Here is a 15,453-nt window from a genome sequence, read left to right on the forward strand (position 1 = left end):
TCGGGTGGAATGCTCCAGGGCTAACACATGAGAAGGGCACTAAATGAATAATAAAACTTCATGCACAAAGAGCAAGGACAATGTCATTTCACAGGCAGTTTAAGGATCCTCTGGTCAGGTCAACCAATGAGACACCTAGGATTCAGTGGTTTACGCCATAAAGTTAGCCTTACCCCAGCTGTTGTCATCTTTGAGGTGATCTGTTTTGATAGGCAGGATAATTCTTTGCACAGGAGGATGGTCATCCTGCCAAAACAAGGGTTCCATGGTTAGACTAACAAGCATGCTACATAGCTCACAATTAATAGTTGTGGTCACCTTGGATCTGAACCCCCTTTCAGTTACTAAATAAGTAAATATGCCCCCTAGTGGCAGAACCGGAAGCTGTGCTAAAGTACTCAAGTAGAAGGGCGTTGTGGTGTACTCTGTTCCCTCTCTATATGTACCTGGCTGTGCCTTGGCCTCCCCGATGACACCTGCATTTCTCATATTTCAGTTACAAATTTAGTCAGATGAAAAGAAATAACTGAATTTCCAAAGTTGAACAATAGCAAGTGGGCCTGTGCGACTAGGAGAATCAGCGCAAATACAAGTTAACAACTTACAATGAATAGTGTGTCAGGCCTCCAGATCTCCTTCCAGATCCAGGTCTCCTGTTTCAGACTCAGATGATAATCTTTCATCTTAATCTCCGACTCTGCCAGCCCCTTCCCCATCTCATGTCCCTCTCATCAACGAGATTATGACCGTTCACTAGGTCCTAGCCAGAGGAATGCTTAAACTAAACATTCCCCTGGAGGCTACACTACCAAAGGTTTCTGTGAGTCTAGAAACTTTACTGCCGAGTGCAGCTCCAACGCCCTTACTGCCTTTAGCATCGGGCCTGCAACACGTTGCAAAAGAAAAATCCCTTACCTCTGCCACTAAAACCTGCAGCTGTGTTCCTCTTGAAGACATATACGGCACCACAAGAGGATCCAGACTTCCTAAACTGAACTGAAACCTGAATTAGTTATAGTAACCTCAGTAAGGAGAAAACTTCACCTCCAGAAGCTAAAGCTCCACCAGAGCGAAAAAGCAAACGTCTGCGTGCTACTGGTAGAACAATCTGTCGTACACAGGTACACATTTAAAAAATACCCCTGCAGCACTTCTTGTAAGGTATGAGAAGTGCAAACTTATATCAATGACCTGCAGAACATCAGCAAGAACATTTTGCTGAAATGCTGCATGAAATGGCACTGGTTGCTAATCAGAGCAGTAGTTCATTCAACAGATTTGGTAGTACAGGATACTGTCATGGAGTATTTATTCGCACACCATTCTTGCTCTACCTTAAAGCCACAGGGAAAAATTATGAACCTCTCATTTTCGGAGCCTGCTTTGTTTGGACAACACACGGAGGAAGATAAAATAAAAATGAAGAGCAAAGTGGATATTCTGAGGTCGGTGAGCCTTGCAGAAAGGAAAATGTTCATCTAACAACAATTCAAGGTAAAAGATCAGAGTTATTACCAATGCAGAGTTCAACCCCGTAACCCGTGGCCTTTTCATCCTCAACAACAGCAATACCGTAAAGGTCAGAGATACCCTTACCAGAGAAGGTTGTAAAAATCTAAATCATCACAGATGAGACATTCCTCTTCCAGAGGAAGGCACTCATATGGAAATAGACAGTGACAATCTTATACCCTCATCTGTTTCCCACTACCTTCTATTAGAATTGTATCTTATGGATAATCTCTACGTTTCAAGGACATTCCAACAACGCTAGTTCCTCCAAAACCAACATTGAAGCATCAGATTCCCATTCTCAGGAAAGAAACATATATTGTATTGAAAAAGTGGTAACAAGGTCAGTGCTATCAGATCAATAGGTCCAAGGATTTTACTGTGGGTATTTCCCTGTAGAAAAAGGAGACATACAGACAAATATCAGACCTGCGGTTGACAAACAAATTTATCAAGAAAGAAACATTTTGGATGTTTAACTTGCATCAGATCGATCTGCACCTGCAACACATGGAATGGGTGTGTGCAACAGATCTACAACATGCACATTTTCACAACCTAGTTGCAAAGCCTCACAGAAAATTCCTCAGATTTGTTGTAGGAAACCACCGCTATGAATACACAGTCCTGCCTTTCTGCCTCTAGTCTGCTTCTCGCACATTCTCAAGTTGGGCAGTGGTATCAGCCCAGCTATGAGGGAAGAGAATTTTCAGCTAACGTCCACAATCCCACATTCAGAAAAAAAGAGAAATATGGCTTTGTGGCATATTTGAAACTTCTCTGCTGCAGCAAAACAATTCCTAGCATGGTGGTGCAACAATAATCTGCTCAAGGAAGTTGACTCTCTGACAGAACTACTGTCACAGAGCATAGTAACGGGTATCTCCTTGTCAGAACGGGGTACTCAGGTACAAAAAATTGACAGTACATAGGCATTGCACACTCAAGGAAGCCTAAAACCACAAACAACCTTGACATGAGTGCAGTCCACCTGGCCCTCACAGCTTTTCTACCATCCTTGAAGAAGAGAGAAAAATCCAGATTCAAAAAGACAACACCACCACTATGCCGTTACCTGAAAGCACAATGAGGCACCAGGTCAAGATTGCTTTCCATTAAAGTACAGACAATATGGCACTGGGCCCCTAACAGGGAAGTGACACTAACAGGGGTGCACTGTTAGGAACAATGAAACAGCAAGCAGACGTTTTTAGTTACTATTACGAAGAGTCTCATAAGTAGATCCTGGACAACAAAGTCTTACACAACATCTTCAGATAGTGGGGAACACTGCTGAAGGAAATCTGCCTTTCCTGCTTGGTCACTCCCAGTTGTTTGCGTTTTGGTGGACCCTATATTTTTGCTGACTTTAGAACTCTGTGCACTTTGCAACTGCTACCCATCAGTAAAGTGTCTGTGCTCCCCCTTTCAACATGGTTGACTTGGTCTATTACTGATTGGTACACTTAACTTGGCTGTACATCCCTAGTGTGTGATCTAAAAAGTGCTCCAAGGGCCTGAAAGGTAAGCCCCACTGTAAGAAATTGGGTTTTTGACTGAGGAGGATGAAACCCCTTCTCAAGCAATAACATAATTCTTGTCAGGACGAAATACAAAAGGCAATAAATTAACCTGTCCTGTGTTTAACTATCTGGTAGCTTGGCACAGAAGCAGTCAGGCTTAACTTAGAGGCACTGTGTTAATTGTTTATGTAGCAAACAAACCATGATAAAGTGGAAAAGCACAGGAAAAATCCCAAACCAATTTAGAAACATAGAGAAAATGTTAATAAATAAAATGAGACCACAATTACAAAAATCCAATCAGTAGAACCGGAAATATACGCAAATTTAAATGTTTAAGTAAAAACAGCACGACAAGCAGGAAGGGTTAATTGTGTGTGTCAGGTCGCGCCATACCAGGACAAAGTCACAAGTTCAGGCTGACTGCAATGAAGTGCTGTCTAGATACAGGGACCAGGTTAGTCCCGCTGCAACAGGTACCGCCTCAAACATCCGGTACATAAGAGTTCAAAACTCCGTGATTTCACAGGAGGAGCATAACTGTCTGCTGGGTCAGTTTCTACCTCTCCAGAGAAACTTTGCCTATATAAAGGACTATGAAGCAGAATCTGAAAACTGAAAAGGAAATTGATGGAACAAGCCTATTCTACAAAAGTGCTGAATAGGGCATATAAATGTGCTATAAAAAAACCACTATAGAGAAGCATGCCTTGAAACCAGTACAAATCCCAACAAAGACAAGTTATGTGCAACAGAACAAGTTACTTACCTTCGGTAATGATTTATCTGGTAGAGACATGTTCTAGTTGCAGATTCCTTACCTTTAGAATTTTCCCCAGGCATCAGACTAGATTCGGAGATTTTTCTTCGAGCAGTACTCTTACACGGCATCAGGTGGCGTCGGTCAACTCCGCATCAATCATTGGTGTCGTGGTCACCTTGATGACGCCGGGGTCGAACACAGGCGCCAGCCTAGCACGCTTATGTCAGTTTCTTTCAACAACTTTCCACGGCAGCAGCGGGGAGCCATGAAGAACATCTCCTCTGGCATTCAGAGAGCCTGCCAGATGTTGAACCACCAGGATTATGCCCTGATGTTCCAGCCACACCTAGAGGCGCATAATCTCTTGACAAAGAGTCAACTACCCCACTCTGCCCTGCTTGTTGCAGTACCACATGGCGGTAGAGTTGTCCGTGAACATTTGCACCACTTTCCCTTTTAGAGAGGGAAGGAATGCTTTCAATGCAAGCCTGGTTGCCCAGAGCTCCAAAAGATTGATGTGGAGTCTAAACTCCGCCAGAGACCAGAGACCTCTAATCTCCGCCTCTCCCATGTGGCTGCCCCATCCTAGAAGGGACGCATCTGTCACTACTGTAAGATCTGCCGTTGGCCCAATTGCGATTCATAAGCCACCAATGAAAGGTCTTTTGCAGTTTCTGCAGAGATCTGGACCATGCTGGAGAGATTCCCCTGATGCTGCGCCCTTTGGAACTTCAGGTCCCACTACAGAGTCCGCATATGCCATCTGGCATGTGTCACTGGCAGGATGCAGGAGGCCATGAGGCCCATCAGCCTCAGAGTCATTCTCAGCGAAATCCAGGATACAGGCTGAAACATCAGAATCATAGGCTGAATATCCTGGACTCGCTATTTGGGGGGATAGGCCCGAAACTGCACTGTGTCCAGAACAGCTCTGATAAAAGGGAGCGTCTGAGAAGGAGTTTGGCGTGTCTGCAGTTTACAGCCAGTCGTCAAGGTAGAGGAAGGCTGAAACCCCTAACCAGCGCAGATGAGCTACAATCACCGCCATCACATTTGTGAACACCCAACGGGCAAGAAGCGCCAGTGGGCAGACAAGACAGGTATATGGAAGTCGGCGTCCTGCAAGTGCAACGCTAGCATCTAGTCTCCTGTGTCCAAGGCAGACAGGACCTGAGCCAGAGTGAGCATTTTGAACTTCTCCTTCTTGAGAAAGGTCTAGGATAGGATGTAGACCCTTGCCCTTTCTGGGCACTAGAAAGTAGCGGGAATAACAACCACAACCTACTTCTGGTGCATGGGTCCCTTGACCAAAAGGCAGTATCCCCTTCAGAATATCTGTAAAACCCATCTGTCCATCGTGATGGACTCCCAGTGGGGCAGGTGATGGCAGATCCTGCCCCCAACTGGTCCGGAATGGTAGAACAGACTAGGAGGGTTTTGGGGCTGCAGCAGGGGTGGATTGGACAGCCCTCTGGTTCCCTGTCCCACGAGCCTGTGGGATTCCGCGTCTCCAGCTGCACAGTGGCTGAGTGGCATGTGTGGCTCAGTGGCTGGCAGGGAAAGGATGCAACAAGAGGGGTGAAAAGTGAACTGTGTTGGGAGAGGGGAAGCCACGAGGCCAAGGGACAGAGCTGTAGCCCGGGACTCACTGAACCGCTTGAGCGCTGAGTCCGTTTTTTCTCCAAAGAGACAGGTGCAATCGAAGGGCATGTCCATGAGAGACTGTTGGACATCACTTGAAAAACCATACATCCTCAACCAGGCGCGGTGCCTCAAGGCCACCGTTGATTCAATCGATCTGCCCAGTGAGTCGGTTGTGTCCAGCCCACAATGAATCGTGAACTTAGCTGCATCCCTCCCATCAGCAATGGCTTGGGAGATGATGGCCCGGGCCTCCTCTGGGACTATGGCAATACCTGCATGGCCGTATCACACAATTAATGGGTGTAACGGCCCAAAAGGCATGCAGTGTTCATGGACTGCAATGGCAGACTGGACGAAGAAAACATTTTCTTCCAAAGTTGATCCAATCTTTTTGATTCCCTATCCGGGGAGCAGATGGGAATGAGTCAGAGGAAGAAGAAGCCTGAATGACAAGGCTATCAGGCTTGGGGTGTAAGGACAGGAATTTAGGGTCGTTAGGGGTGGGCTGATGGTGGTGGGCGATTGTCCTTTTCACAGGAGCCCCTATGCTGGGTCTGGACCAAGTACCCAGAAGGACAACGGTGAGGGCTATATCAAACAGAAGGCGAGGCTCTAAATTTGAAGCCCCAGGATGAAGCACCTCCATCAGGAGGTTAGTCCTGACTGCTACAGAAGGAAGCTCAAGGCCAAGGACCTCAGCCGCAATACTGACCACCATGGGACATCAACGTTCTTCCTGCGTCACATCAACCAAGCAACGGGGTGAAGTTGCAGAAAGTTTAGCTTTGTTTGACTTCTTCTTGTGACCCGAATGTTCAGAAGATTTGGAATGGGACAAGGAGGAGTGGTGATGACTCCGCAAGCGGTCTCGAGCTCCGGGCCATCATGAGCTTTAGGGACCGCTCCCTCAAAGACTTCGGGTCATGGCCCGGAACTCGGAGCACGACTTTGGGTCTCGGTTGTGCTCCAGACTCCACATACACACCAGATCGAGTTCTGTCACCGACACCATGGGGTGACAGGCATCGCAAGGTATGAAGCCGGTCTTTCGAGACATCCCTCGATGCATCAAAGAAGTAAAAAAAATACGTCAAATTTGGTAAAAAAGTGACCAAGGTAGCTCTCTCCAGATCTGCGCGTGATACGGAAAGAAAAGAACTGAAGTTAGCACGCCGGGTTGGAACCTATGTATGACCACGATGTCATCAAGGCGACCATGACGCCAACGACGGACGCAGAGTCGACCGACACCATCTGACGGTGCACAAGGGTTCTGCTTGAAGAAAAATCTTCGTATCGAGTTTGACGCCTGGGGGAAATTCTAAGGTACGGAATCTGCAACTTGAAATCTCGTTCAGTTACATACTTCACAGCCTCTAACAATATCAAACAAAACCATAAACAAATACTGGCTTATTTTGAATTCAAATAAATTGGGCTTGGAAAAACCCATGTTTTCTTTAAAATAAAGTGCGAGTATCAGGGAAATGTTGGTACATACAAGACCAGGGTTATGAAAAAACACATTGGGAATCACACTTTGGGGTTTGCCTCCAATGGAAGGCCATTACCCACGTGGAAGTTGTACTTTTTGACATCTCACTAATGTCACAAAAATGGGAGACCTAGGTTTAAAATATCCATGGATACTGAAGAGACACACAACGTGCAATTGAGAGAACATCATATGCCGGATTACATGCCCTTGTGGTCTGTGGTATGTGGACATGACCACTAGGAAAATCAAGATAAGTCCAACTGACCACAGAAGCAACATTTGTTGCAAAAAGAACACAAAAAATGCAAAGACATTACTGCTTAAGTGAGAACAACTTTGGATTTACACACTGGGTGCTAATTTACACTTATTAAATGATTAAATTCAATGTCATTACATAAATAAATATAATAATATATGTAAAACAGCTAAAGGGTTATATGTCCTTCTATAGGCCTGCATTTGAAGAAGTGAAGATACTGTCAACATGGTGGTAGAAACTCATTTTGGTTATAATTGACAGCTACTGGATAGTGAGATTAAATTCTACTACGATACAATAACTAAATTACATTGAGGGAGACAGCAGAAGAGCTCTAAAAACACAGTTGTGGTAAGATATTTGGATGGCACAGTGAGCGCTCTAGCCTGCGAGTAAGTAGGACTTGAGTTAATACATCCTGCCACATGATTTAGAGAGTTGATTTGAACAATATACTGTGTTGTGCCTTGGGGCACTGTGGCAAGGATAGTGCACTAGTAGGAAAGTTGAAATGTGTGTGGCTTCAGCACAGCATGTACCCAAACACACTGAAGAGTAGGAGAACTCTAATAACAACATTTTGAGCCAGATATTCAGATGGCAGGGAGAGCACACAGGGCTGCCAAGTTTGTATGGCCAGGTCATAATACATCCTGTCATATGAATTAGAGGATAGGTTTGAGTAATATACAGTGTTGTGCCATGAAGTGCACTGCAAGGTAAGTGCACTAGTAGCTAAGTCGAGATGGGTGTGGCTTTGGCACACCACGTCCCGAGAAGTACTGACCGAGGACGTTCCCACCTATGAGAATGTCATGAAAAAAACAGAGCAGAGGATTAGCAGCATTGACAGTGGGAGATATTCTGACAGTGATGAGCAGTATCTGTCCCTTAATGAAGTAAGTAGGGTCACAATGGTTAAGAGGTGTGCCTAAAAAGGAGAAAGGGCCCCGGGGGATTGATTTTGCTTTTCTGCAGCATGGACCGGAGTAGTCATGCGCAATACACCGGTGTGTAGAATGTCTGTAAGGGTGTACCATCCTCGCTCGTGAACTGGCGGTGGATTTTAGACTACATATGAAGCCTAACATAGAAATAACTGAAGAATGCAGAATGTTGCCACAAAATTGGGAAGTTTCCCCAACATGTATAAGACAGCATGGGTTCTAGCAAACCAAGCAGATGACTTGTGTTTCAGTGTGTGACTACAGGGCAATGCCCCTAGATCTTCCTGGGTTGAGAAAGTTGAACTATTGTATGGCCTGCATAAAACGAAGAGGAAGACCTATGATTCTTTTCACGTTATGGGGAACCATCACGGATTGTTTCACATTAATTACCTATGCTGTGTACCACTAGTATTTTTGAACTGCACCAAATGCTAACAGGGAGGCATTACTATCATCGGACAGAAGTACATTTACCACTTAGTGAGGCAATGACATACGTTTCTCCCTTCTGGCCTTCACTGTTTTGCTTTTACCATTTTCATTACAGAGAAAACCTTCAGGAACACCAGCAAAAACCTATCATGAAATTGGATGACTATTAAACAGATGTGGCATTGACAGATACTGACTTGGACTAGTTCACTCATGTAAATGAAGTTATGAAGTACGAATCTCTGGTCTTTACAAAGGGCGACGACCCAAGAGGGTGGTAGGAGCATGGCTAAAACATAGTGACCAAAAGTTGAGATGGTAGGGTAATTAAGACCCACTGACTTTCTTCATTTATTTTAATCCTGCACGAAGGAATCCCCAAATAAATCAAATAGATTGGTCATCCATTCTAGCCAGTTTTAACTATACCTTTGGTTATTTAAGCCCTCTTGATGTACTACTCCTTCCTTGCCTCTTTGTACTATGTACAAATATTACATAACGTTTTGTAGCTGCTCAATGATGAAGCATGCCACCGGAGTGTGGGTGAAGGCTTTCTGAAACACAGATGAAGGGTCTTATTTTAATGTGTTAATCATAATTGTTCTATTTCATCAATGCTTAGGTGTCAGACGAGTTCAGAAGGGAGGCCGGTTGATGTCCTTTTCCTATCTTTTCTTGGTTGGGATAGGAATCTCAACTGACCACAGTCAAGTGTCCAGGACCTGGGGAGGCACTTGTTGGGGAGAAAGAACCCACTCCAGCAGAGGCCAGCAGGGCTCAGGCAGGTCCAGTAGCAGCAGTCAAGCAGGTGTAATTGCAAGTTCAGGCAGGGTCAGTTGCAGCAGGTCAACTGGGCAGTTGCAGGGTGGCCTCTGGAGCTTGCTGTATTCCTGTAGTTCAGAGCAGGAGGTTAGCCAATGACCCTTGGAATCACTCAGGTTAGCCTGTGATGAAGCTGGTCCAGCCTTCCTTCTCAGAGAATAGGGCAGTCCTGAAGAAGCAGAGCAGTCCTCTGAAGAACAAGGCAGGCTTGATGCTGAAGGGAAGTCCTCTGTGGAAAAATGCAGTCCTTCTCTGATGCCCACAGGTCCAGAAATGTACTGATGAGTATTTATAACAGATGCTACCCTTTGATGTGGGGAAATCTTCTAGTCTCCCCCTCCCCCCAACCTGGTTCTGGAAATGTACCTTCTTCCCCTGCCCATACTCTAAAAGGTCTAGGGTGAAAAAGGGCTGGTGTCAAGTTTCTTTTTGACTGTGCTGGAGGCAGCCTTTAAATCCTAAATGAAGCAGGGAACAGCTCCGGCCTTCCCATTCTGGCGGGATGGTCCTCTCCCAGCTACACCCATGTACTACTGCTCACTGTCTTGGGCCCAATAGGTATTCCTGAAGGAGACGCAATCAACAGGCCCAGGCACCTGGAAACTCCTATAAGGCCTCAGAAAGTTTAGGGCAGGAAAATATCAACTTTCTAAACGTGGCATTTTCCAAACTGTAATCTAAAATCCGAAGTTACTATTAAAAAATATTTTAAAGAGGATTTTAAATTACAACTAATTTGAGTCCAAACATGGTGTGTCTACCGGCTCCCAATCAAAAGTTCGCACTGTAGCAAATGTAATAAGGCAACCCAAGGTTATCCTGTGGAAGCGGTAGGCCTTACAGTAGTGAAAAACATATTTAGATGTTTTTTCACTACCTGGACATGTAAAACTTAAAAACATATGTACTAATTTCTAAATACAATTCACCCTGCCCTACAGGCTGTTTAGGGCCTACTTCGAGGGTCACTTATATGCATTAAAAAGGAAGGTTTAGTCCTATATTGCCTGAGCAAATTGCCAGCCTAAAACTGCACTACAGCAATGACAAGCCTGAAACACATTTTAAATGGCTACTTTTAGTGGGTGGCATAATGAGTGCTGCTGTCTACTAGTAATATTTAATTTACAAGCCCAGGGTACCATGGTACCATGTATAAGGGACTGGCAAGGAAACTAACTGTACCAATCCGGTGTAAGCCAATTGTACCATGTTTTAGAGAGAAAGAACAAACAGTTTAGCACTTGTTAGCAGTGATAAAGTGCAAATAGTTATAAAGCCCAACAACATAGGGTTCAGAAAACAGGAGTAATGAAGGCAAAATGTTTGGATGTGACCCCGCCGAGAGGGTTAAGTCCAACAGCCAATCTTGGTCTGCAGAGCCTATTGTGCCATCCACTACTGTGGAAAAGCAAATATGCTCAATGCCTGCGCAGTGTAGCCTGACTGGTGCAGTGTGACCTCTTAATATAACTCTTTTTGACATGGAAAATCATCCCTTTTAAATATAAAGGAGTCACCCCAATGGAAGCCATAGTAGGCCAAGCCAAGGTAGAGTGTACGGTACTTAAAGCGGGACACAGAGTAAAGATTAAAATACAAATACTCTCTCAAGAATGGGGCCAGCTAGAAAAATATTATAATAACTATTAACTGTATGGTGATGTTGGATTTGTAATAAATATTAAGGAAAAATAACTTCTGGAAAGTTGCCAGTCACCTGCCTAAACTGTGGGAAGGCTAATTAGCATAAGCACCTACCTGCTCTCACCTTGTGCACAGCTGTGAATAGGTGTGAAAAAGGTAAGAAACGCCTCAGAGGAACAAACTATAGTCTGGCCTGAATGGGCAGAGGTGAGCTCCCTGAACCCCACAGAATATTCAGAGTGGGGGCTGGGAGCATACTTTCTGACACTGCAGTCAAATAATGCTTGATGGGTCTATTGAGCCACATGTAACACTTGGGGCACACTTGAAAGGGAGACAGCAAGATGCCAAGACAATTCTAATGTATCCAGTCTGGTTGCTGGAGGACCCTGTTTTTTTCCAGTCTACTGACTCTGGGTTTGTTGTGAGTACAGTGCTTGTGTCAAATTGGATTTTAGTGTTAGGTGCGAGACAACACTAGGACTATCATAATATACTTCCTACACCCCCTGCCCAGGCCAAACAAATACTTTTGCCATCTTGAAAATGTAATGACAATGGCTTTTTGGGTTTGTTTACAGTAAGGCAACCAGGAATTGTTGGAAAGGTGATTAGGTTGACTCTTGGGAACTTTTAAAACATTGTTTAGCAAGGGGCCAGGAGTCACCCACACAGACTAGTTAAGGCCAACCATGAATGTGGCCCCTCCCGCACCCCCTTCAGAACACTTTGTAGACGTGCAGAAGATAAGATTACTGGACTTTCTGTCTTTGACCTGGGAGGAGCCTTGAAATCTGGACTTTTTCCCTCTTGTACTCAGGATAAAGATGTGGACTCAAAGGGTCAGTTGGCTGACCTCTTGGGTGGCTAACTGGAGACAAAATAGCTGCAAGAGGCCTTTTCCTGGAAGTACCCAGCTGATCAGTGGCAACTGGACCTGAACTAGACCCTGCTGTGGGACTCAGACCTGACACCCTGTGAGTTTCCAAGTGCCTCCAGAGGGGCTCAGAAGTGTACTTAGGAGGTTAATTGGAACTTAAAGACTAAGGGCCTCATTCCGACCCTGGCGGTCTAAGACCGCCAGGGCCGCGGGCAACGGAAGCACCGCCAACAGGCTGGCGGTGCTTCAGTGCCCATTCTGACCGCGGCGGTAAAGCCGCGGTCAGAAAAGGGGATCCGGAGGTTTCCCGCCGGATTTCCCCTGGCTGGGCTGAACCTCAATGGCGGCGCTGCTTGGGATTCCGACCCCCTTCCCGCCAGCCTGTTTCTGGCGGTTTTGACCGCCAGGAACAGGATGGCGGGAACGGGTGTCGTGGGGCCCCTGGGGGCCCCTGCACTGCCCATGCCACTGGCATGGGCAGTGCAGGGGCCCCCTAACAGGGCCCCAGCATGATTTTCACTGTCTGCATAGCAGACAGTGAAAATCGCGACGGGTGCAACTGCACCCGTCGCACCCCTGCAACACCGCCGGCTCCATTCGGAGCCAGCCTCTGTGTTGCAGGGCCTTTCCCGCTGGGCCGGCGGGCGCCCGCCGGCCCAGCGGGAAAGTCAGAATGGCCTCAGCGGTCATCTGACCGCGGAGCGGCCATTTGGCGGTTCCCACCAGGCGGGTGGCGTCCGCCGCCCGCGCGGGTCAGAATGACCCCCTAAGTCAGAAGGTAATTCTTTGAAGAGTACAAACATGGTTAGTGTATCCGAACCACGTTCCCTGTTACTTAAAAATGTATATAACCAGTTTCCTTGATTGGATTGCTGTCATCTTTGATGTCATTTTGTTTAATAAATTTTAGTCTATGTTTTTTAGTTGGTTTGGGGATTTTTTTATTGCTTTGCATATTGACTTTTTGACTTTTTCCAGCTGCATACTTTACACATTGCTGTAAGTCAGGCTTGTTTGATCTGTGTCATAGCTACCAGTAGTTGAGCGGAGGTTAATTTAATGACTCTGAGGTTCACCCTGACAAGGGCTGTGATTATTCACTGAGGTAAATAGTCACCCACCCCAAATACCAATCCAATTTCTTACAACATTCCATAGACGTCTTCACAATAGGAGAAATAAAACAGGAAATGCAGAGACTTTACATCTGGGCTACCAGAAAGGGGTCTGTAAAGAGATCCCTTTTGATCAGTTACTCAAGATGAACTTACCTTCAGTAACACTCTACCTGGTGGATACTCTATCTAACTGCAGATTCGTCACCTTGTGAATATTCCCCAGTGTCAGATTGGATTTTGAAACTTTCTAGTAGTACTCCTCTCCGCCGGTAGCTGGCACTGTGCAGCTCCGTGCTGATGCCATTCTACTTTGAAAGGGATGAATATTTGCATCACCCAGTGTTTGCTTTGTAAAAATAAATTAATGTACCAGGGCTCTCATCAGAAAGCTAATGTAGCTTGACCACTTATTGCCCGTGCCAGCGCTGCCAATGACAGTACCAACACAACTATTAACTGTCACAGTCTAGAAGTGTGATAAGTCAGTCTATTTCAGGTCCCCAGAGCTATAAAAGTGGCTTGGATGGCAATATTCATATTGAATTAATAAACAACTGTTGTTATGTTTGAGTCTAAATTAGACACCACCAGCGTGGCAAACTGTCACAAATGCTGGTCTTGACAATTAAGTGCCGATGCTAAGCACCGAAAACCAGTCTCAAATTAGGCACTGGCACCATGCATTCACATTGACATCAGTTGCTTTCTCAGGCTATTAGTGCCCTCAGACGCGGAGCCCATCAGCAGACTGGTATCACCAGTGAGCAGATCTCTAAGCTGGGACCCTTTAAATGAAAAAAAGAGTCATGTTACAGCACTGGTAGGAGGAAGCGTCAGTGGGGGAGATAGAACATCCACCAGAAAGAGTGTTACCAACTGAAAGTAACTTGCTCTTCTGATGGACACTTCTAACAGCAGATTTCTGACCTTGGGAATAGATACCATAGCAATACCACCCTAGGTAGTGGGTCTGTAAGTTGGCTCAGACCAAAAAGACCTGTAGGACCAAGTGGGCAATATGTTCCTCTCGCGGACCTGGCTGTCAAGGCAGTAGTGCTTAATGAACTTTGTACTGATGCCTATGAGCCTTTTAACAAATGTTTTGGACAGGTACTCTTTGAGCTGCTGCAATTGTAGAAAGCTTGGCTGTTCTGGAAGGAGCCTCTGCGACTTCTGGAGTCAGTTGCTTCACCGGAGCACGGGAGATGTTTATGCGGAGAATGATGCATTGGGAGATAGTCCATTTTTGCATGGATTTGCCTTTCTTCATTCCTGAGAACCCTACAAAGACATGATCACCCACCCAATAATCTTTGATGGAATCTATTTAAAAGGTTAGTGCTAAATTTGAGTCCAAACAATGCAGAATATATTCCTTCTTAGAGGGATGAGATGGAGCAAAGAATGCTGGAAGGGTTATAGCTTGCCCGATATGAAATGGAGTGACCACTAACAATAGAAAGGGAGCATGGGTAAGGGAAAAACATGTGGTATAAGATTGAATGACAGAAAGAACCTAAAAAGAACCTATACCTTGCTCACACACCTAGCCTAGGTTATGGCCGACGAGAAAAAAAAAAATCAGTGTTAAAATTGTTAATAAACTCCTGTCCAGCAGCTAAAAAGGGGTGATTCCCCGCAGGTTGGTAGTGTGCCACAAAGGACACACTAAAGTAGCCTGGAGACTGATGCCAAAGGGGAGTGGGACTGGGAAGTTTCCCACCTCTGGTGGCCTGGCCGGGGTCTGCTTGATCCCTTCCCAACCACAAAAGGGTTGGGACGCTTACTTTGGAAGCAGTGGGCCTTGGCATTGCCAGTACGTAAAACATCTTGAGTAGTCTCGAAAGGGGCAAAATTGCTAAGGGTGCCATCTTGCCACAGTGTAAAGGCATAAGGAGTGTGCCACGGCATGGCTTTCTTTGAAGTGCTCTAACATGTAATCAGCCTTCTCGTCAAACAGGAAAAAATTGTCAAATGGTATATTCATCAAAGAGGCCTGCACATCACCATGGTGCCGAAAGCACTACACTAATGCCGACTGCTCTGCTCCAATAGCTGGTAGCGGTGAGGATAGAGCAGACGATATATTTGGCTGCATCCTGACTATTTTGGATGTTTTGAGCCAGGTTGGCCCAAAATTCCTCAAGGACTGCCGGCAAGATCTCACCAATCATGTCTCAAAATACATGGGAATAATTTGGCACTGACTAACTAGAGGGATAGGCTGGCTGAGGGAAACATCTGTTTCCTGAATGCTTTGGTTGTTTTCAACTCTCTGTCTCGGGGAGTCATAGGGAATGAACAGGGGATTACCCTGCTGGTGGAAGCCTGAACCAGCAGACTTTCTGGCAGAGAGGGTTCTATGTCAGGAAATCAGGACTGCTTGGAGCTGGCATGTG

At 45.6% G+C, this 15,453-nt stretch overlaps 1 protein-coding gene across 2 annotated transcripts in view; it reads right to left on the minus strand.

The window, feature by feature from the left end:
* The window catches only part of FAM114A2 (family with sequence similarity 114 member A2), a 181,221-nt gene that overhangs the window by 23,006 nt on the left and 142,762 nt on the right, over nucleotides 1–15,453 (minus strand). For both annotated transcript variants that reach the window (XM_069199606.1, XM_069199605.1), the window contains exon 12: nucleotides 174–246. In XM_069199606.1, coding sequence (XP_069055707.1) covers nucleotides 174–246 — 73 coding nt within the window. The remainder of the gene's footprint in view (nucleotides 1–173; nucleotides 247–15,453) is intronic.

The sequence above is a fragment of the Pleurodeles waltl genome, chromosome 7, assembly GCF_031143425.1.
Source record: "Pleurodeles waltl isolate 20211129_DDA chromosome 7, aPleWal1.hap1.20221129, whole genome shotgun sequence".
In the NCBI taxonomy this organism is placed as follows: domain Eukaryota; kingdom Metazoa; phylum Chordata; class Amphibia; order Caudata; family Salamandridae; genus Pleurodeles; species Pleurodeles waltl.